The sequence below is a fragment of the Brachypodium distachyon genome, chromosome 3, assembly GCF_000005505.3.
Source record: "Brachypodium distachyon strain Bd21 chromosome 3, Brachypodium_distachyon_v3.0, whole genome shotgun sequence".
Taxonomy (NCBI): Eukaryota; Viridiplantae; Streptophyta; class Magnoliopsida; order Poales; family Poaceae; genus Brachypodium; species Brachypodium distachyon.
Window position 1 is genome coordinate 36,636,593 of NC_016133.3, and position 21,176 is coordinate 36,657,768.

A 21,176-nucleotide genomic window follows, 5' to 3' on the forward strand; every position below is an offset into this window, starting at 1 on the left:
CTTTAAAAAAGGTACTCCCTCTGATCCTAAATTCTTGACTCAAATTTGTCCAAATATGGACGTATCTATTTTTAAAAAGCGTCTAAATACATGTAATATTTCGACTACAATTTAGGATTAGAGAGAGTATTTTTTTTATTTTTAAAACCTATCACCGAGGGCATCGATAATGGTATTGACTCTGCAAATCATCACGAGACAACGTCACGCGGATAAAAAAATGTCGTGTAACTGGTCGGAAATATTTCACTCGTTTTTCCGGTTAAATACAACGTCATAAAAGATTTCACTCATCTAACCATGTAATGTACATCACGTTTTAACCACACACCAATATCACTGGTATATACAGCCTCTGCAATCTATCGATTATGAAAATACAATTAGTCGTATCAGTTTCACATCAAACTACTTTTTTGCTTCGGTCATGGGTGGCATCTTTTTCGCTCTGGTCACCGGAAAAGTCCAACTCTGCCTACCTTTTTCTGGCGTTAGGAGTTGTTCCCCATGGAGTGTCGTTGGAGCAGGGCGGTTCACTTTTGGTGATGTGACTTGTTTATCGGCTCTGCGTTGTAATATTCGTAGTCAGGATTTTCGTGCGACTTCTTGAATAAGCCATGCATTGTACGGTTTCCCAGAGTCAATTCTATTCTTCTTAAGAGCATCCTGCACTCTTGACGAGGTTCCGTCAAAAAATATCCATAACATTGAGAGTGTTAAGTATTTCTTGGAATCGACTCGGATAAAAATCCAATTTATGAACAGAGAGAGTACTCCGTCGTACAGTAACGTGCATTCCCGGTGCAAAGCCGATAACAGTGCAGCAATCGCATTGTCTTGATACTGAGGCATCGTATAGACTAGCAAGTCGAGCACTCCTACGTGAAATGGTCAAATGGAGAGGTGTGAACCACGAAACTCCCGGCAGCCATTGCTCCTGGAACAACCTAGGAACTAGAATGGCTTCTGCAGCAGCGCGGTGAGGTAGACAAGGTCATGGTCCTTGGCATTGCCGCCTCGTGAGGACTTGTCGGCGACGGCCCACTTGATGGTCTTGTACCCGAGCCTCCTGAGCATTGCGCCGTACACGGCATCGAGATCCCCCTTCCGGCACCAAAAGTGGTCCACCCACAGCAGCCCGCCCGCCCGCAGCACCCGGTCGGCGTCGTACCACAAGAACTCCATGGCCGGCTCCGGGATCCAGCGGTTCACGGCGTGGCCCGTCCGCACCAGGTCCATGGTCCCGTCGCCCACGGGGAATCTGTGCTGCAGCGGCGCGTGGAGCGGCACCACCCCGCGCGCCGCCGCCGCCTCCGAGTAGGGCGCGCCCCCCAGGTCCATGGTGGTCGTCAGCACCGTGGCGTTGGCGGCAACCTTGAGCCTGGCCGCCAGCGTGCCCGTCCCGCCGCCCACGTCCAGGCCCAGCCGGATCGGCCCGGCCCGGCTCATCGACGCCAGCCGCAGCAGCTGCGGCACCGTCAGGTCCAGCGGGCCGCGGGCCCGGAGGAACTTGGTGGATTCCGTCCCCGCGAGGTCGAACCCCAGCGACGCCGGCAGGCATGCGAAGGACCTGCATTTCTTCGCGTCCGTCGGCCAGCGGACGGCGGAGTCCGGGAGCGGCGCGAAGGGGTCGGTGGGAAGCTGCTGGATGGATCCGGATGCGGGTTTTGGGGTTGGGGAGAAGCAGCGGCGGCGGGGGAGAGGGTGGCAGCCGCGGAGGAGGAGGGGCTCGGCGAGGGAGCGGGCGTCGTCGGGGCAGGCGGAGAAGGGGGCGTAGGACATGAAGCGGTGGAGGAGGTCCGGGTGCGCGGAGCAGGCGGAGCCCACGGGGGCCAGCCGGGAGTAGAGGACCAGCTCCGGCGGCGGCGGAGGGGTGCTGGAGGACGACGACGACGAGCTGCGGAGGTGGGACACGGTGGCGCGGATGGCGCTCAGCTGCTGGAGGAGCAGCTGCTGGTCGGAGGCGGAGTGGGACGGCGGTGGGTTGGCGGAGGAGGCGCGGGAGGAGAGGTGGTAGATGGAGAGCAGGTTGGTGGCCACCATGGAGAGCAGGAACACCGCGTTGAGGTTCTTCAGACCGCACGGCCAGCCTCCTCGCTCTCCTGTGGAGCCGGTGCTCACCGCCGTCTTCTTCATCGCCGGCGGATCCGATAGATCCACCTTTGATTCCCCCCGCCGCTTCCCTCCTGGCCGAGAGCGAGAGCTGAGCTAGAGTGGCTGAGTGGGAGTGTGTGTGCCCGCGAGAGGAAGGGGATAGATCAGATGGGGTGTCGGTGGGGGTCGCTGTCGCCTGTCGGATTTAAGATTGCGGTGCCGGATACTGGCTGACTTTTGTTGACCGCTGTCTTTGCTTCCCTTTGTATTGATGATATTTTTTTAGAAGGTCCTTGTATTGATTGATGTCGTCTTATTAATTTTTAAACATTTACAGGTAGGTAGTACACGAGCCATTCACACCTTTCTATACATGTCTTGCTTCAAGCATCGATCTATCCCATGTTGACATTGGCCCAAAAATCTGCACTTCAGCTTCTTCTTCTCCGAGCAAAGTTTGCCGTTTTCTCTCTCTTTCCTTTTATAAAAAAAGAAACGAAAAGAAAGAACCCCGTGGGTCAATAATGTGTCAGCCGGCTATGAAGACAAGGCTTTGCCTGACAGCCGAAGAGGAGCAAATGAGGGAGCCGAAGATGCCGGTGAGCGCGTAGGCGATGGCGCAGAACGGCAGCGCTTCTGGCTCTTTCGCTGACAGCGCCGCCGTTCCCAGACCATGAGCACTGCACCCACAAATTACGCAAAACCCCATCAGCAAAACTGAAATTCAAGTTTCAGAAAAACGATCTACTCCTATACCGAACAAAGTGAACTGTACCTGGAAGCAGTTCCGATTCCTCTGGCGATGGGGTCGTTGAGCCCGAGCTTATCCATGGCCGCCTGCACGAAGTTGGCGCCGATCAGGCCCGTCAGAACAACCACGGCTGCCGTCAGCGAAGTGTTCGCTCCTTCGAAGAAAGACACGATGCTCAGCGCCAACGCCACGGTTATGCACCTGGGAAGTATCGATATGGTCAGTGTGGGCTCCAGCCCAATCAGCCGTCCCAGGATGGCCGTCGAGTACAAGGAGAAGGTTGACGCGATGGCGATCGAGGTGAAGATCTCTGCCGCGTGCCTCTTCACGAGCTGAAAATAAATCCATTACGCCACAAGTTGCATCTGTTAATTAGGAGTTGTCTTGCAAGCTACATAAACATGCTAGTAAGTAAGTACCTTTCTCTGCTTAAACATTGAGAAGGCGAATGATATGATGACAGAGCCGAGAAAACCCATGAGGACGTCACCGGCTCCAGGATTAGATGGCACTTTTGTCAGGTAATCACCTGGACAGTGCAGACACTTCATCACCGTTTTAATAGGTAAAGAATTCACAGTTTAAGTGATTGTGGGGGGCTAATAATGAAGGTTTAGCTTAGAAAGGAAACTTTAAGCTAAGCTACCTAGTGCAGCGTCAATTCCAGAGCCGGAGAGGTAGCCATACGCCACTGCCGCCAAATCAGCAGAAAGCGCGCAGCAGATGATTGGGTGCAGCACTTTCTTCACACCAGACGGCAACCTGAAGACAAAGAAATGCAGATGGAGAACTCAACTCCACATTGTGCTCTGGGATCTGAAGAACAGCAGTTAAGTAAGTAAGAGCCGGACGTAATGAAAAGCAGATAGTATTACCCAGAACCAACCATGTATCCCAGCACAGTGGAAGCGAGCAGGAAAGGCAGGCAGGTCCTGGCCGTGGTGCCAAGCGCCGTGGGGTTCACGAACGCCGTGGCGAACGAGGCCACGAAGACGGCGCCCCACGCCCAGAACTCGAGCGTCGCGAATGCGGACGGCTTGCTCATGGGCTCCGCCGCGATGAGCTCCGTCTTGACGACCTTCCTCACCGCCAGCGCCGTGTATCCGGCCACCGTCAGCGAAGCAAACCAACCTCCAACTGTAAAAAAAAAGGCCATCGATGGCCCCGCCATCAGTTCCGGCATTCTTCTGAAAGAAACAACAAAAAATGGGAGCAGAAGAATTCAGATGCATATACGTACATGTGATTAGGCCGATCTTGAGGCCGGAGGCGGCGGGGATGTCCCTGACGGCGAGGGGGAGGACGACGAGGGAAGGGACGTAGAAGAGCGGGAGCCAGCGCTGGATGAAGAGCGTGGCGGGTTCGAAGAAATCCATGAAGCCTTTGGCGAGGGAAGGGGCGAGGGTGTCGAGGACGAGGAGCACGGAGAAGACGCAGAACATGCCGAAGAGCGCGCTGGGGAACTTGATGGCCGCCGCCGCGAACGCCTGCTTCAGGTACTTGTCCGTCGCCAGCACGATCCCCAGCGACACCGCCAGGTGAGCCACACCGACAACCTAGCCACATGTCAAGAACGTGTGTTGAGTTTGAAGTTTGAATTTGAAAAAGAGGAAGAAGGAAGAGGGGGCACTCACGCTGGGCAGGATTCCTCCCGGAGGAGGGGCGGCGGCGGCGGCGTCTCCGGTGCCGGCGGTGGAGTTGGGGGCGATCAGGCGGTGGCCAAGGGCGGCATTGTGGGGAGGCGACGCCATGAAAGCCGCGGAGCTGGGAGGGAGTGCCCTTGTGGCACGGGCAGAGCAGCCGCAGGAAGAAGAGGAGCTGCTTTGGCATCGGCATCGCGGAAGCGTGCAGAAGCGGGGAACCGGCGGCGACGTGGCGCGGGGGAGAGCCGAGTGGAGGAGGAGTGGTCGATGGGTGTTGTGGAAGCCAAGAGCGGTCATCCCAATCATGGTCGCTGCCATGAATGAATGTCAAGCCCGGGGAAGCTGAAGCAGAGTCTTCCTTTGCCGCTGCCGCTGATGCGAAGCGGACGTTTCCTTTCAGTCTGATGATGGTTCCCGCTTATATGTGGCCAGAAATCGGATGTGCCCGGATTGGGATCGTTGGGTTACCATTCGGCTCAGCACAGCGAACATCAGCCGACCAGGTCTGTGTGTCTGTATTCGATGCGGTGCTCAGCATCAACATTATTGATTCCTAAGCCGTTTTCGAGAACAAAATTACTGATTCCTAAGACCACGGAAAACAATCTCGGTTTCAATTCCGAAACATTTTCTGATAGAGTAATAACCACACAAAAGAATAAATAAAATACCCATCTCAGTACAAAAGGTACTCCAGACTACACAGGTTAACAGCAAAAACAAGACTTGGGCAGTAAACCCACCCTCAACACCAAACGCCTCTGCAGCTCTGCTATGAACATTTGCGTACAAAGCCTTACTTGTAAACACACGCGCGCGCGCGCGCACACACACACGCACGCATCCACCAACAAAAATAAAATTACAAAAGGTAGCTCAGCTAACACAAGTGCTTTACTCGTACAAGCATCACATTACATGACACTCTGCAACTTCTCACTCTATCTCGCATCCTCTCAAGGTTCCTTAGGCCGCCGCCACCTGCTGCCGCATAATACGTGCAGCAGCAATGCCTTTGCTGGCCTGTCTCCCCAGCCTCTCCTGTATCCGGTCCTTGATCGCGGTTTCCTGATCAGTTATCATCACAAACGCATCGTCAGTAATGTCCCTTTCTCTCGGATTCCATGCTACCTGATTCTAAGCAAAGTAAATGATATACTGTACCATGGTGTGGCAGTGCTCCTCGAACTTCTCCAGGAAGCCAGCCACCCAGCGATCTGCATTCGCCAGCCACTCTTCGTGGTTTATCCCAGCCGTCTTCGCTGCTGTTTGCAACTGCCATGCCGAAAAATTTGCACACCAGGCAAGGACATCAGCACAAGCCAATCGGCCGGTACAAACCAAAACAAGGTCTAATGTATCATGGTTTCAATTTAGAAGGCCCCATGTTTGGTTACCTTTTCTTGTTGTGCCTTCACAGTCTCACGCAGTTTATTTATCTTCATATTCACTTGCAGCTGTTTCTCCTGAAAACAGAACCAACGGCACATGTTGGAAGACCATACAAATAACAACACTATATATATTCTAGCCATGTGCCGAACTCTGCTGTCACAACAAATACAGGGCGGTTGGCATCAGAAATGTGGCTTACCTTAACATAGCTGACACCTAAGTCTTTCCTTGAGTATCCGCGTGCCAAATTCCTCATGACATACTCGTTGTAGTCCTTCACTATCCTCATTATGAGGTCCGATGTGGATACACCATCAGTTCTTTTTGTTTCCTTGAACTTCCCAATCTTTTTAACCTGATATTACAGCAAGATAGAGTAAGCAACAATATATATAGATATCAAGTTTAGTCAATATACTTGCTGTAGAGATTCGAACTTACAAATTCATAAACATCATTTGCTGCACCACTGGTATCAGCATAACTGCAACAAGTACAAAACCACTCCGGTTAGTGGGAGATGGTTAGAGGGAGAAAAGGGGGATCCTCGAAATTGCCCTTGTGCGGTCAGACTTACGGCAGTGCATCGTGAGCGACATAGTCGATTTGATGCTTGTCAATGAATTCTGGTGTGAGAACCCACGGTGCATCAGGAATGACCTCATCGACCCACCTAAACCAGCAGATAAATAGTCAGACAATCAACACACGGCAGGAAAGGAGCATTCAGAGGGCCAGCAGATAAAATCAGCCAGGATTGCAAAAAAGATACTACCACAACGTAGGCTAAAAATAGAATAGCTTAATGTGTGTGGTGTAGGCCTGTAAGTATTGCAGTGAATCGCATCCTATTATATTGGTACTGATTAACACAAAATCAAGAGAATCCCGGTTAAAGGATGTGTTGAATGCATATGAATAATAAGGTTAGTACTAGTAATTTGCACGAATCTGCATTTCCTAATTGAATTACCGAAACAAATAGTGAAGGCAAATTGGGGGGAGGGAATGGTTGGCGGGTTTTCACGCACTTGCAGTGGCGCAGGGACTCGTATCGCTCCTCCTGGTTCATGACGGTCTTGCCCTTGTAGCGGCGCGTGAGGTCGTCGTTGCAGCATCCCACCAGGAGGTACGTGTTGGGGAACCTGCGAGTACAGATTGACCGATGGAGGTGAGCGAGAGGAGACACGGATGAATTCGAGAGGAGGAACACAATTGGGATGTGACACACGCAAACGCGCGGTCCCAGATCCGATAAACCAGGCACCGCAGGGACCTAGATCTGTAGTAACATGTAAAGAGGTTCGAAAAGGGGAATAATACGTACAGCTTCTTGGCCTGCTCGAGGGCGCGGGCGTGGCCGAAGTGGAAGAGGTCGAAGATGCCGTCGGCGTAGACGCGGACGGGGCGGCGGTCGTCGTCGCCGCCGCTCCCGGCGTCCTCCTTCTTCTTGTTGTGGAGCATGCGCTTCTTGGAGTTGGAGACGCGCGCCATCCTCACTTCCTCTCTCTCTCTCTCTGGGGCTCTCAGGGTTGTGTGTGTGCCTCCGTTCGCGCGCTCCCACTCGTGTGAGATTGTGATCGAGGAGAGGAGGAAGCGGCGAGGGCTAAATAGAGGAGCAGAGGGAGAAGAGAAGAAGACGGGGAGGGAGGGACTCTCTCTCTCTCCTCGTTCGCTTGCACTGCGCACAGGTAGGTAGGCCGCTCGCCCGCCGATCGAGTTCCCTCCCAGTTCGGACTCGTGATGTGATGCTGCCGGTATAATCGTGTGGGCCCAAATCCAAATCCGTGTTGCTGCACTCGGTTTTCTGCTTTATTTCGTGTTTCTTATTTATTTCTTTATTATCCTTCGTTGTTTATCCCACGCACTGACGCTACTAAAACAAATCTTGTTTCGCTAAACTAAACCATATCAATTTGGATAACCACGGGTGCTGGTTAAAGCTTCAAACTAGTAGTAACTCAAAATTAGCACTAACGCGTCACAGTGAATTCCATTCTATTGATCCGAGTCTTGTAATTCTTGTTACTCCACTATAAAACTCATCGAGTTGCTTCCATATCAGTTATACTCAATCTCCAGCGAAAGAAAAAATAAATTGCAACACAATAATTTATCAATCAATATTCTTTCTCTCGTTTCAACGATCCAATTCTATACGCAGCAGCATGCATTCAGCATTCCATTCCATTCTGTTCTGTTCCATTGATCGACTCATCCTGTCACCAGAAATCTCTGGTCACAATCTGGAACTGGGATTGGAACTGGAAGGAGAATCAACATCAAGGTGGTGGAGAGAGTCCTTGAGAAGCCTTCTCAGAACCTTGCCAGCAGCCGATTTGGGTATTGCATTCACGAATATTACCCTGCGAACTTTCTTGTGCGGCGACACCTGCACCACAGACGATCAATTCGCACCTTCACAGCAAGAAAAAAAGAATACTAGTACTAATCTATTATCTGCAAATTGCGATGCGAGTGATTAAGTTTCGATGCAATAAACTACCGGTCCTATCTAACGTCCTCTGCTGCTACTTGGACACGGTCAAGAAGGAACAAATAATTCTTGACGCAACGAGCTTTTCTTGAACCGCTCTTCCTGTATGCCTGAAAAAGTCTCCCAGGAACAGCTTACCTCTTTTTTATTCTGTGCAGCACCGTGCATCATTCTTGAATCGATAAGTCAACAAAGGGAGGAGTGCATGCCAACCGTACAGGTAGGACACTAATTTGGCATGTGTGCCAAACAACCTGACCTCATATCAGTGAGTACGCATTTCCATCCCTACAGCAAGTCAGGACAGGTGGGGAGCATGCACAAACAACCACTCATGCATACAGTCTTGACAGCAACTAATATCTCAAGATTCCCTAGAATGTTTGTCATATTCGATTGGACTGCAAATTTTATAAATGAACTGTGCGTCATACAGTTATGACATGGCAATCTCAAGGAAGGAAACAGAAGAATGTTGTGTGCTGTGCTGTACCATCTTTTTACCTGCTTGGCCACATACTCCATCACTTGCACACAAGTCAGAGTGCTTCCAGATTTCCTCACCACGAATGCTATTGGTATCTCTCCAGCTTCTTCATCTTCGGCACTACGTAACAATCAAGAAAATTACAAAAAATAATAAGGTTCAAGTTAAGCCGGCGCAAACTTAGCAGACGGTTTCAAACTTACGATGTCACAGCAACATCAACAACTTCAGGGTGCTGGACCAAAACTTCTTCAAGGTCAGCCGGAGCTATCTGATAGTGGAACAAAAAACAGAACAAGAAATTGTTACAACCAAGATGCTGCGAGCAAACGAGCAAGATCCAAGGCCTGCTACAGGAAGCCATACCTGAAATCCTTTATACTTGATAGTGTCTTTCAAACGGCCCGCTATGTACAAGTACCCATCGGAATCAAAGTAAGCAAGGTCACCAGTCCGCAGCCAGCCATCCTTTCTTGTGCACACATCCTCATCAGTCAGGTAACCTGTGAAGAAGTAAAACTTAACAACATAAGTCATAAATACAGATGAACTTTCCGCAGACTTAGTCTACTTGAAATATACTACTTCGTAGTAGAGATTGCTCTGTCTGCTGCTTCAAAACAAAAATAAAATCACATATGAACACAAGAGAAGGGTGTGGGAAATATAATATATAGATTAATCCAGGCGAAACAGCAGCCAAGCTATTGTTAAGGACTACACATGAGACTAACTCTATTTACATTTCCAAAAAAAAGAAAAAAAAGAATTGCTACTAAATCAATAGTCCCATAGAGCAAAGGCAGCTAAGTGGATTCTTCCAGAGCATATTAAGATATACGTGTTTACTGTTTAGCACCTCAACAATAATTGATCTACATATTGATATTACTAACACAGCGAGATTAACCATTAAGAAGACGATAAAACCATGTGAGGTGAGCAAGGAATGATTTTATCCAGAGGAGCTAAACAAGATAGCAGCAAAGCTAGAGACAGTCCACATGTGATGTCTTCATAGGAATCTCAATAATCAGCTCACAAATCAGACAAGTAAACTAGGCTTGTAAAGTTTAATGAAAACATGTTTTTTTTTCCTTTTGAAAGAATCCTAATATCTCATGAAGTGAGTTCTTTTCCAAACATCGGTTTCCACTAGAGTGCAAATGCCAAAATTTGTGACGTGATCCTTCATTGCTGCTGTAAGTGAGTTGATTCAGTTGAGCTCATGAAATGCTACCTTTCATTACAGCTGGACCATGGAGCCACAACTCCCCACAAGAGCCTGGAGGTAAACAGAAGCCAGTTTCCAGTTCAACAATTTTGGCATGCATGTTTGGTGCTAAAAGACCTACTGAGGCATAATTCTTGTGCTTTGAAGAATTGAAGCCGCGGGTTCCCACAGCAGTAGATTCTGTCATGCCATACCCCTGTGCATACATTCACTTAGAATGAATTGGAATTGTGACAGTAACTTCCAGTGCATCCATTGCATAAAGATTTACTGTTTACTCAGAATATTGCAAAGTAGTTGGGAAGTAGTAACTTTCAGTGCTCTGATTGCATAAATATTAACTATTTACCCAAAATATTGCAAGCAGTTGGAAAGTAGTACTAGCTTTCAGTGCTCTGGTTGCATAAAAATTAAACTATTTACCCAGAATATTGCAAGCAGTTTTGGGTTAACTATTTATATTTCCAACAGTACCCAGAATACTGTTTACCCAGAATATTGAAGCAGTTGGAATTGGCATTGTTGCAGTAGTAACTTTCAGTGCTCTGATTGCCTAAACATTGACTACTTACTCGGAATATTGCAAGCAGTTGGAATTGGCATTGTTGGATTGTTGCAGTAGTAACTTTCAGTGCTCTGATTGCATAAACATTAACTACTTACTCAGAATATTTCAAGCAGTTTTGGGTAAACTATTTACTCAGAAAACCATAAGAAATTGAAATTGCAGCAATGACTTTCAGTGCATGCATTGCGTGCATATTAACTATTTGCTAAGTTTATTTTTGAGCCAGTTAATGCCTACTCTGTTACTCCATTTAAAATATAGATGCAAGTGTTCAAAATCAAAATGTCTGCAAAGTTGAATCAACTGCAAGAATTTGGTTGACTGAACTTTAAGCTGAGAAAACTAGTAAGAACCATGAAAACAAGGGTGGATACTTAGGTAGTACACGGCGACTAGGCTATTCACATATCATGATAAGGCATATGATGAAACATGTCAGGATTGTTGCTCGAAAAAAAAACATGTCGGATTGTTGCTTGAAACAAGAACAATGTGTCGTGATTGTTACTCAAAAAAAAAAAAACGTGTCAGGATTTGGACAGTTGGACTAGAACAATTGGTTGCCTTCACCTACCTAGATCTCCCAGAGACAGAATATTGCAAGCAATTGGAAGAACCCATTTGTTATTTATTTGCTACGCACCTGAATGAAATCGACGTGTGGAAAAGCCTTGATGAAATCTTGTATGAGTCTGCCGCTGAGCGGAGCTGCACCAGAGGAGACCTGCACAAGGGACCCCAACGGCAAGGCGCCTGCCCCTGCGGTGGCCTTGGCCCTGAGCAGCGCCGTCATGATGGGCGGCACGAGTGGCAAGTGCGTGACCTTGTACCTGTGGATGGCACTGACGGCCTCGCCGACGTCGAACCTGTTCATGACGACGACGGTGGAGCCGAGCGAAAGGAGGCCGACGGCGAAGAGGGAGAGGCCGTAGACGTGGAACATGGGCAGCGCGGCCAGGTAGACATTGTCGCAAGCAGGTCGCGCGTACTGGGACACCTCGAAGCGCACGAAGAGCTCGACCATGGTGATGAGGTTGCGGTGCGTGAGCACGACGCCCTTGCTCCGGCCGCTGGTCCCCGACGAGTAGAGCACGGCGGCGGCGTCATCCTGGCCGACCTCCGCCGACGGGAACTCGTCACCGGCGCCGGAACCGAGCAGCGCGTGGAAGGGCGCGAACTGTTCGTCCGCCGGGGCGGCAGTAAGCAGATGGGGCACGAGGACGACGGGTGCGCCGGCGAAGGGCGGGAGCTTCGAGACGTTGTCGCGCGAGGCGAGGACGAGGCACGGGCGGGTTTCCCTGACGCGGTCGGCGATCTCGGCGGAGCTGCTGTAGGGGTTCATCGTGGTGGCGACGGCGCCGGCGGCGAGCACGGCGAGGAAGGCGATGGGGAAGGCGATGGAGTTGGGGAGGACGAGGAGCACGACCGCGCCGGCACGGACGCGGTGGGTCTGGCGGAGGCCATGCGCGAGGGAGGAGACGAGGCGGCGGAGGTCGGCGCGGGTGAGGGAGGCGCCGGTCGCGGCGTCGCGGAGGAGGAGGGAATGCGGGGCCGCGTCGAGGGGGAGGCGGGAGAAGAGGTGGGGGACGAGGGAGAGGCCGGGGTCGGCGGGGAGCGGGACGGGGGCGTGGGTGCTGGAATAGACCCCGGCGGCGGCGGAGTAGAAGGTTCTGCTGGGGTCATGGGCGGCGGCGTCCTGCATTGCTTGCTCGCTCGCTTTCTGTCCCCCCTTGTTGTGTTGTGTTCGTGCAAAGTCTATAACTGAAGCAGCAAAGTATAAATTGGATTTGAAAGAGGGTTTTTCGGTTTCCGGTCCTCCCTTAACAGGGCCGCTGATGATGCGTTCACGGGACAGACCCTGCCTTTTCCTGTCCTGCGGTACTACACGGTACGCCATCACGTTTTGCTTCTTCTTCTTGTCATGACCCGCGTATGTTCGTGTTTAGAGACTCGCGTTTATTATTCGTTTGTAAGAGGCAGGCATCCGTTGATGCTGATCATCATCGAGATATGAAAAATAAAACGTCTCTATTATGAGTTGTTTCAAACTCACTAAGGGTTGTGCTCCAAACTAACGACAGTGATGTCAAAATTCTGGTGGAGTGGTTCACTTGATAAGAGAGGGATGCACTCCCAGTCGCGGCAGTGACTGGCGGTTCCGAAGTGTGCTGGCGGGCGCGCTGGGTTTCTGTGACTTCTAATTGTTTAATGACGCGATGTTGGGCAAACAAGTTTGGCGTCTGCTTGAGAAACCGGAGATCCTTTGTGCTTGGGTGTTGAGAGGGAGGTACTTCCCGTCTTCCCCGATGGTGATGTCCTATCGGCGGGGTGCCCAAAGAGTGTCTCCAGAACTTGGAAATCAATTATGTGTGGGAGAAATGTGTTAAAACAAGGCCTCATTAGAAGAATTGGCGATGGCCAGTCCACGTCCGTCTATAGCTAGACAATTGGCTACCTAATATGTCCTATCTAAAACCAATGGGAAGGCTCATGGACGAAGCTGTCAGCCCAGTTCTGGTGGCTGATCTGCTTGATACTAACAAGGGTGCATGGGATGAGGAAACCATTCGACAACACCTGTTTGGTCCTGATGCGGAGGCGGTTCTCTGTCTGCTGCGACCGAGAGGAATTTGTGAAGATATATGGGCGTGGAATGAGGAGCGAACGGGCCTGTATAGTGTTCGTTCTGCACATCGCTTGCTGCTGAAAAATTTACCTGCTGACCCGGACTTAGCAAGTGGCTCAGATTCTGACACGGGTGGTCTGTGAGGCAGGATGTGGAAACTCAGGATTATTCCTGAAGTTCGAGTGTTTTGGTGGCGTGTGCTTAAGGAGTTGTTGCCTTCTTATAGTATTCTGGCTCATAGGCAAGTCATGGAGATGGCGTCGTGTAAGCTGTGCGGCCATGCAGAAGAGAGTTTGTTTCATGCGCTTATCGACTGTGAGTTGCCAAGTTATTTTGGTCTGCCTTGGAAGAGCAACACTGCAATAGGGAATTAAACTGCTAAGGCTGCACACTAGGAGCTGCTGGGCTTCAGATCTTATGATGGATGATCATGTGTCCAAGAAGAGTAAGGCTATTTTCTTTACCTTAATCTGGTGTATCTGGACGAGTTAGAATAGATTTGTGCATGGAGAGGAAACTTTTCAACCTCTCAACTCGAGCTTGGAGCTTCCTTTGGACTCGGCGCCAATTCCGTCTGAGCGTGTCCGATGGAAGCCACCACCCCAAGGATGGGTTATGGTCAACACTGATGGCTCCTTATACTTGGGGAGGCGGACTGCTGGTTCTGAATTTGTTGTCAGGGACACAGCATGGGGACTCTTTTATAAGCAGGTTGTAAGATGCATAAGGGGGTGACAGACCCTTTTATCAGTGAATTACTTGCTTGTAGGGAAGGTGTGGAGGCGGCAATCAAACCGTAACATTCCCAGGTGGTTGTGCAGACAGATAGCTCAGTTTTAGTTTCTCTTTGGCACGATGCTCGTCAGGTACGGATGGAAGGTGTCCATATTCTGAATGAGATCAAGGCTCTCAGTCTTCTGTTTCAGGCTTTCAAGCTTCAGTATTTAAACTGTAGTGGTAATCTCGCGGCACATTTGTGTGCGAAGGAAGTGTTAAGCATAGTTTCTCCTACTTAGTATGATGTAACCCCTGGTTTCCTGATCGATGCTATCCGATCAGATTGTAATCTTGAAAGTTTAGCTTAATAAGGTGGATTGCAATTTAAAAAAAAAGGGATTGACTAGGGAGCAGGCGACTGAGATTAAGATAATCTCAGTCGATAGATACCCTGTCCATCAGCTTGCTCTGGACGGAACATGCATGCATGAGATTGAATACTGGTTCTGGACGGAACATGCATGCACAAGATTGAGTACAGACCACAACCATCATGTGCATGCACGATTGAATACGTACAAAAAACAATCCATGCTAAAATTTTGCATATATATTTTCACGTGCAATTTTAAATTTGCGCATAAAATTTCACTTGCAATTTTTAAATTACACGTAAATTCCACTTCCAATTTTTATTTCAGGTGCAATTTTTAAATTTTGATAGTTATTGTTTTTCTTGCCTTTTTCCTTCCCCCTTTTAAAGAAATTGCGGTGCAATCGTAAAAACTTTAGTTGCAATCCCATGAGACGGAGAAGCATCGAATGTGTGAATTTAGGCTTTCAAAATGTGCAACCCTATATAATTACACTCGCACATATAATATTTCTGCCGTTATGGTTTTCGGAATATGCGACTCATCCAAAAAAATCAGAGCACAAAAAATTAAAACAAATATACAAATTATCTTATACTGCTATTTTACGTTAGTGTACATATATAAAATTTAAAACAAAATATTAAGAGAAATAAAAAATTGAAGACAAAAATAGGAAAAGGAAACAAAAAGTTGAACGGGAAGGCATTCGAACCTGCGACCTCCAAAACAGAGCGACCATCCACAAACCACCAGGCCATATACATATCCATGTTTCATTCAGTTATTAACTACAAATCGTATATCAGTTTCCGCCGTCGACCGAGAAATTTGATTTCTCAGACGACTGTTCCCTAGCAAATCCGTAAAAAAAAAGCAGACATAGAGCTGACAGCGGCAGCTTAGCACGGCATTTTCTAGCCAGAACCGAATCCTCACACGATCAAACAAATTGTGGAGAAAAATAGACAATGGCCACTTGTCATCAAATCGTGACATAGATGGCAAGCAAATAAGCATTCGAGTTTTTGGAAAGATTAGTATTGCGGAGTACAAAGAAACAACATGTCATTTGAAGCACCTGTAAAAAACATTTCATTTGAAGTGCCCAACCACATCTATCGCAATCACTCGAGACTAAAGCAGAAAGTGGAAAAATAAAGTGCAACTTTTTTTTTAATGGAAAAGGCAGAACTCTCGCTCGTTGCTAGGAAAAACACAAGATCCCCTTTCAAAAAATAAGCACAAGATATTTTCTCCTTTTGCATCAAAAACTCGGGGCATGAGATTATCAATTTACCATCACACTATATATTGGCTGTACGTCAATCATCAGCACTATCTGGACTACAGGGCTGCAATTAAACATTCACAAAAGCACAAGCTAAAAAAGAAAAGGAAAATCAAGTTAGGGGCTGGAAAATTAGTTTGCAGCATCAAGGCTCAACTTCATGGTGTTAGACGAAGTGCGGTGGTGACTGTTGGCTCCCCATGTTTTCCTCATGGTGGTGCTGATAATGGTACTGATACTGGACCTGGCTGGTCCTTTCCTCCTGATGGTTATAATGTGTCTCCGTAATGCTGCTCTCCTCTTCATGATACTGTGAGTGTGAGCTTCTCACATGATGTTGCTGTTGCTGCTGTGCTTTGTCAATTCTCACCTCTACTGTAGTCTCCTCTTTCTGATCCTCTTGCTCAAACATATGGAAGATTGGGTGCAGGTAAGCATTTGCCAAGTAGGTCTTGAGGTTCAGGCTTGGCTCCGATGCATGCTCCAGTCTGTCCTTTTCCATTGCTTCCTGATGTCACTCAAACAACAAATATCATCTCAAGGTTTTCAAAAATAATCTCCCAGACAGAGTTACATGTAATAGAGGGTGACTGACTGACCTCTAGAGGATACTTCCTGAAAGCAGGTTCAAACCGGCTTTTGCAGTACTTGTGGAACCATATCGTCAGCAGTGGCAGGAAGATGAGCAACGGAGTAGAGTAGGCGGCTTTCATCGTGCTCAGCAGTCCAAACAGAGTTACCTGAGAGATCAGCAAGCTCGCTATGATGCGCGAATGGACCTGAGGCCAAAATGCAGCAGCGCTCTCGTACTCCTGATTGTACACATTGATGATCTGCCAACCAACGATGGGGAAGGTTAGTGCAGTTGGTGGTAACACATCTCAATATCATAGGGAAGTCAAACCATCACCAACTCACCTGGTGCCTGTAGACAAGGAAAGCAAAGGCGAAGAATACGATTATGAAAGGAAGGAGAATAGGGGTGACCACCGCGTATACGAGCCCAAGGAGAAAGTATAGCTGCAGGGATGGAAGATTTTCTCCAAGTCCAATGCTGCCAGGATCCATGGCCCTCTCCCTGTCCCTCTCTGTTTTCACAATAAACATGTTCTTCAGATGGTATATGATCAGTGGTTTCACTCGAAGAATCTCATTTGCGATGCCGGCCCAGCCATCGACCATAATGTATGTCATGAAAAATGTAGCTTTCATTGGTACAGCTACTCCAATGGTCCTCGGAATTCTGCGCAGAATAGAAGGAGATACGGATTGTTACTGTCTATGACTAATATACATCCAACATTCTAACAACTTCTTCAATTCCTTTAATTTTGAGAATGAGTAATAGTAATTCTACTACTCCCTCCGTCCCATATCAAGTGACTCAAATTTGTCTAAAAATGGACGTATCTATATACTAAAATACGTCTAGATACATGTAATGTTTCGGCACTTAATATGGGACGGACCGACGGAGGGAGTATATTTTTGGACGAAGAGTACATTCTAGTATATGAAGTGGCATCACCATAATTAATGACATCAAAGACAAGGGAGAACATGTTATGTCAGCACAAAAAGGTTTAAAGAAGCTTACTGTGAAGGAGGATCGTGAAAAAAAGAATATAGCTGTTCAAAAGCTGTGCCAGCAATTATGCTTCCAAGAAATACGTTCACCAGCATGAAGTAATAATATTTTGAAGCAGTTCTTCTTTCCAGTGACGATAAAGAGACATAACCTTCAACTTTTGACATAATCATAAGAACCGTCGGGAGGATATAGAGAAAGAGCTTCAAAGTCAGACCAGGAAGGAACCCCTGTAGGAAGGACTTCACCACTTTTCTGCAAGTTATAAAACAAGGCATGTGAATCAATATTCAATAGAGAAAAAAGGAGAAATCTCGAGGCATGACAAGGAAAAAGAAGCCTCACACTTCAATTACTGGCCTCACGAAAGGCGCAACTTTTTCGATACCCTCAAGATTGGCAAGGGATTGCACAAATGCAATAGGTATCATGTAGAAGAATACCAAAGCAAAAACAGCAATTGATATCAGAAACTTGCGGATACTCAGAGAGAAAAATGGAATGGCAAGATTCTGCCAATAAACATCACGCGGTTCAGGAGCCCAATCAGTTAGCCATTGGGTGGGATTCTTTGACTGCTGTGTCTGTGCACATACTGCAGCACCCCATCTCGAGTCAAATGTCACAAAAGAAACAGGCATAACAGCTTTTGGATCATTCAGAACTCTCTGACGTTCAGATGCCATCTGAAAAGATCAACATAACATAGAGCCCAATGTTAAAATCACAAACATAATGAACAAGAGGCACTATTCATAGGTACATGTGCATGGGGTCTAGAAATTTAACCTTCACAGTTAAATGACTTTTGCCTGTCAATGATAAGGAGTCACAGTACCAAGGATTGTAGACCTACCCTCTTATCAAGTTCGCTGATTCTAGCCCGGTAGTAGTCGATTTGATCCACTTTGCGACCACAGAAACCAAAGCATCCTGTCTGAAATACCAAAACTATCGACTTGCTTAGAAGTTGATACGTGCGTAACTAAAAACAACAGAAGTAATGGTTGGTACATACCCTTCCAGTTGGTCTTTTTTCAGGATGCCTTTCAAACTTCAGCTGGTAGTAATCTAACCAGTTTTGAAGCCTCTCCTTTCTCTTCACGAGTTTAGCGTACCGGTTTGCATTGTAAACAGCCTGACCATCCAGAAAAGGATAGTATTTTAAAATCGAAACATTTGTCAACAACCATTACTTGTGAGCATTGGTTGAAAATTAAGTAGAATGTATGAAGCATATTTCCTGATTGAATGCAAAGGTGAGGATGACACACCTGCTGACCAAGATAGTGGTCTGGATGGTTCCTACGGAAAAACTCATCCACTGTTTCAGATGTTGAATGGCTTGAAACACGCGGTATATTTCTAACAATCACCTGGCATTGAAAAATACACATTAAATGCTATAGTAGGACAAAGGATCTCAACATGTAGGTTAATGCACTTACAGTGAACTGATCAGCACAACGCTTCTGAGAAGCCAGGAAATGCAACCTCATGAATGCCACATTACTGTACTCTTTGTACAGCATAAAGCACGTCCAAAATGTGAACACATATGCCATTAAGAGATGAATAAAGAACCTGAAATGAAATGAGATGACAATGGTCAAACTTTTTGGAGTAAAATTACAAATAATTAGAACATACAGTCAGAACAATGTATAGTTGTTGGTTGTACTGGCAAAAGAAGAAGATTGTATGGTTTTTTTAAGAACAATAAAAATGGTGAGTTACAGTACAGAAGTTAAAAATAACAATTATGAGCTATGTGTGAGGATAAGAAACAAGCTGGTAGAATTGGAATCATAATTTATTTTTAGATTACCTGTTGGATCCCGGGCTAACATTTGATATGGATAGCTTATCAATGTCACTAAACACAACTTCTTTTCTTATGTTTAGTAATGTGCCGCCAGCGACATTGACTGGAATAAGAACCAGCAAGGCAACAACCATAATGGGCAAAAATATCTTGAGACTGCCAGTGAGAGCAAAAAGAAGTTAGTGTATAGAAGTATAGAACATAGAACTGGATCATATTGAAACTTAAAAGTACAAAAAGACACTGTAAGGAAGTGCAAGAAACGTAAACTTTTGTGTATACAGTGGCAGATCTTTTCCTGACAAAAAAAGGTGTGAAAAGTGAAACTGCTCAAGGTTACTGCCCGAGCAACTAACTAAGGTCAACGAAATATTCCTCAGTTGTTGGTTGGAAGTAACAAAGCATTGCCATGTGAAAGGCTAAACGTGAAGCAAAAGTTTTCCTGGATTGAGAAAACACGTGATGGCAGAATTATACTTTTATCATTCTGTGTACATAACAGCATGTGAAGGCCAGGGTACAGCAGAAGGGATCACTGAACCAGGGTGTCGATTCTTCTTACTATTGGAAACATGGCTGCATTCTGAACAGGGAAAACCTTTTGGGTGAATTTACACCCAGAGTGGCAAGGAAAGCATCTCCAGTTGTAAACGACGGTGGAGCGGTGGTTGGTCCCCCTCCCCTTCCCACAGATAGAATAGAAGAATCGGGTTGGAGCCACAGCCCACACACAAAAGTCGCGTGTTGTTTCGTGGGGTAGCACTACTTGCATTAGCTAGCGCTAAGCTAGGAATATATATGTGACACGGGTCGCTGGAGTATACTCAATTACACCAGACAAGAAAAACTAGTAGTAGAAAGCCGGATAAGCTTGTGCCCTTGCCCAAATGATGCCACGAATCGCGCAAAACAAATGGACATTATTAGACGGACGGCACCATTCCCAGCGCATAACTGAATTGGGTGCCACAACGTGAACACTATCGTCAACACTGTCAGCAAACACAAGCAACGCAAGATACCGGGCGGATAATAAAAGCAAAATAGTATGATATATCCAGTAAACAGTGGATGGCATTGTTGACAGTAGCGTCAGAAACGAGGATTAATCCAAAATAGAATTAATTTGTACCCAGTGTTTTTTTAGCGGTGAATTAATTTCTAAATTAATTTGCAGCGTTAAAAACCTGCTGGTTCCAGTAGTATGGTGTCAGAAACAATCCACTCATTAACACAAGGATTAACTGGAAACAATTAATGCTTGCTCCGGTACGCAATCTCGATGCCAATTGATGGGGGAATCAAACCAGCATTGTGCTGTCGAACGAAGGAAAACAGCTAGCGCAGCAGCAGAACAGCGGTATCTCTTCCCCAAAACAACAAAACAAGAGAGAAGGTGTGCCGTGTGCATCATTGAGACACAAACCAACAAAGGCAGGCAGGCAAGCAAATCAAAACTCTGGAAACCGTAATCCGGCTGGAATTGAGTGAAAAGCGATTTCACTGGTAGCAGAACAGAACAGAGCAGAGCAGGATTGAGATGATGCGAAATTGAGATATACCCGAGGGTGTAGATTCGCAGGTAGACGGCGGAGTCGAGCCCGGCGTGGTGTATGAGCTCCGTCTGGTTCATGCGGAGCGCGCCGGGGACCCAGCTGAGGAACCTGAGGTAGGTGCAGAGGTTGAGGTTGATGACGCCGCGGACGCCGCGCTGGTCGTGGGTGCGCTTGCGGGCGAGGTAGAGCTTGGGGAAGTAGACGCGGTCGTTGATGGGCTGGATGCGGAGGAAGGCGAAGAGGAGGAGGAAGACGAAGGCGCCCACGATGTTGATGAAGGCCGACACCCCGAGGTCCTCCAGCGTCGCCATGGTTGCGTCTACTGCTCTCTAGAGCCGCCGCTCCAGCTCTCTTCTGGTAATCTGTTGTTGCAAGCAAGGATGGGAAGGGAAAAGGCAGGGGAGGAATTGATTGCGGGCAAGGGAATGGGGGTGGTGATGGAAGGAGTTTTAGAAGAGGGAGTGATGGGAAACGGGACGGCAGTCAAGCCGGGTTCCTCGCTCGCTTGGAACTTTGTGGACTGCTGCGGC

General features: G+C 47.5%; 5 protein-coding genes across 8 annotated transcripts; all 5 read right to left on the bottom strand.

The window, feature by feature from the left end:
- Window positions 1–716: 716 nt before the first annotated feature.
- LOC100841753 lies at window positions 717–2,279 on the bottom strand. Its single transcript, XM_003574349.4, has one exon. The coding sequence runs from the start codon at window positions 2,134–2,136 to the stop codon at window positions 955–957; it is 1,182 nt and encodes a 393-aa protein (XP_003574397.1). The 5' UTR covers window positions 2,137–2,279; the 3' UTR covers window positions 717–954.
- Window positions 2,280–2,387: 108 nt separating this feature from the next.
- LOC100827390 (plastidal glycolate/glycerate translocator 1, chloroplastic) lies at window positions 2,388–4,893 on the bottom strand. The gene is made up of 7 exons (XM_003572087.4): window positions 4,480–4,893; window positions 4,086–4,401; window positions 3,721–3,982; window positions 3,492–3,607; window positions 3,265–3,374; window positions 2,870–3,177; window positions 2,388–2,774 (listed from the first exon to the last, which is right to left on the bottom strand). The coding sequence occupies exons 1-7, from the start codon at window positions 4,804–4,806 to the stop codon at window positions 2,624–2,626; spliced, it is 1,590 nt and encodes a 529-aa protein (XP_003572135.2). The 5' UTR covers window positions 4,807–4,893; the 3' UTR covers window positions 2,388–2,623.
- Window positions 4,894–5,095: 202 nt separating this feature from the next.
- LOC100842053 (choline-phosphate cytidylyltransferase 2) lies at window positions 5,096–7,592 on the bottom strand. Its single transcript, XM_003574350.4, has 8 exons — window positions 7,211–7,592; window positions 6,915–7,028; window positions 6,461–6,556; window positions 6,325–6,367; window positions 6,083–6,238; window positions 5,886–5,954; window positions 5,653–5,763; window positions 5,096–5,556 (listed from the first exon to the last, which is right to left on the bottom strand). Exons 1-8 carry the CDS (start codon window positions 7,375–7,377, stop codon window positions 5,455–5,457), a joined length of 858 nt encoding a protein of 285 aa, XP_003574398.1. The 5' UTR covers window positions 7,378–7,592; the 3' UTR covers window positions 5,096–5,454.
- A 258-nt stretch (window positions 7,593–7,850) lies between these two features.
- Window positions 7,851–13,350, bottom strand: LOC100842361 (4-coumarate--CoA ligase-like 3). Of its 4 annotated transcripts, none has more exons than XR_002964354.1 (7): window positions 11,313–13,350; window positions 10,108–10,297; window positions 9,234–9,370; window positions 9,071–9,138; window positions 8,874–8,987; window positions 8,519–8,781; window positions 8,138–8,275 (listed from the first exon to the last, which is right to left on the bottom strand). XR_002964354.1 is itself a non-coding variant. In XM_010236755.3 (6 exons), the coding sequence occupies exons 1-6, from the start codon at window positions 12,564–12,566 to the stop codon at window positions 8,245–8,247; spliced, it is 1,794 nt and encodes a 597-aa protein (XP_010235057.2). In that variant the 5' UTR covers window positions 12,567–13,349; the 3' UTR covers window positions 7,851–8,244. The 4 variants fall into 4 exon arrangements, 2 of the variants coding, with proteins under 2 accessions (XP_010235057.2, XP_003574399.2); XR_001406685.2 differs by having other exon boundaries at window positions 8,885–8,987; window positions 11,313–13,349; XM_010236755.3 differs by lacking the exon at window positions 8,519–8,781 and having other exon boundaries at window positions 7,851–8,275; window positions 11,313–13,349.
- Window positions 13,351–15,620: 2,270 nt separating this feature from the next.
- LOC100842875 (CSC1-like protein At1g32090) lies at window positions 15,621–21,175 on the bottom strand. Its single transcript, XM_003574353.4, has 11 exons — window positions 20,653–21,175; window positions 19,094–19,246; window positions 18,714–18,849; window positions 18,540–18,641; window positions 18,284–18,403; window positions 18,122–18,202; window positions 17,611–17,951; window positions 17,275–17,520; window positions 16,596–16,920; window positions 16,277–16,510; window positions 15,621–16,185 (listed from the first exon to the last, which is right to left on the bottom strand). Exons 1-11 carry the CDS (start codon window positions 20,955–20,957, stop codon window positions 15,844–15,846), a joined length of 2,385 nt encoding a protein of 794 aa, XP_003574401.1. The 5' UTR covers window positions 20,958–21,175; the 3' UTR covers window positions 15,621–15,843.
- Between the last annotated feature and the right edge of the window lies 1 nt (window position 21,176).

Bases quoted from the DNA above. Each gene is read 5' to 3' on its own strand.
- LOC100841753 (XM_003574349.4), bottom strand. From the start codon at position 2,136: ATGAAGAAGACGGCGGTGAGCACCGGCTCCACAGGAGAGCGAGGAGGC.
- LOC100827390 (XM_003572087.4), bottom strand. From the start codon at position 4,806: ATGGCAGCGACCATGATTGGGATGACCGCTCTTGGCTTCCACAACACC. The intron at 3,608-3,720 runs GTAATACTATCT...CTTTGTCTTCAG, and splicing joins GGATACATGGTTGGTTCTGG to GTTGCCGTCTGGTGTGAAGA. The intron at 3,375-3,491 runs GTAGCTTAGCTT...TGCACTGTCCAG, and splicing joins TGGAATTGACGCTGCACTAG to GTGATTACCTGACAAAAGTG.
- LOC100842053 (XM_003574350.4), bottom strand. From the start codon at position 7,377: ATGGCGCGCGTCTCCAACTCCAAGAAGCGCATGCTCCACAACAAGAAG. The intron at 6,557-6,914 runs GTGCGTGAAAAC...CTGCTGGTTTAG, and splicing joins GAGTCCCTGCGCCACTGCAA to GTGGGTCGATGAGGTCATTC. The intron at 6,239-6,324 runs GTAAGTTCGAAT...CTGTAATATCAG, and splicing joins CAAATGATGTTTATGAATTT to GTTAAAAAGATTGGGAAGTT.
- LOC100842361 (XM_003574351.4), bottom strand. From the start codon at position 12,566: ATGGCGTACCGTGTAGTACCGCAGGACAGGAAAAGGCAGGGTCTGTCC. The intron at 10,298-11,312 runs GTGCGTAGCAAA...ATGTATGCACAG, and splicing joins CACACGTCGATTTCATTCAG to GGGTATGGCATGACAGAATC. The intron at 8,988-9,070 runs GTAAGTTTGAAA...ATTGTTACGTAG, and splicing joins GTTGATGTTGCTGTGACATC to TGCCGAAGATGAAGAAGCTG.
- LOC100842875 (XM_003574353.4), bottom strand. From the start codon at position 20,957: ATGGCGACGCTGGAGGACCTCGGGGTGTCGGCCTTCATCAACATCGTG. The intron at 19,247-20,652 runs GTATATCTCAAT...TCTCACTGGCAG, and splicing joins CTGCGAATCTACACCCTCGG to TCTCAAGATATTTTTGCCCA. The intron at 18,404-18,539 runs GTGTGTCATCCT...CTGGATGGTCAG, and splicing joins ACCACTATCTTGGTCAGCAG to GCTGTTTACAATGCAAACCG.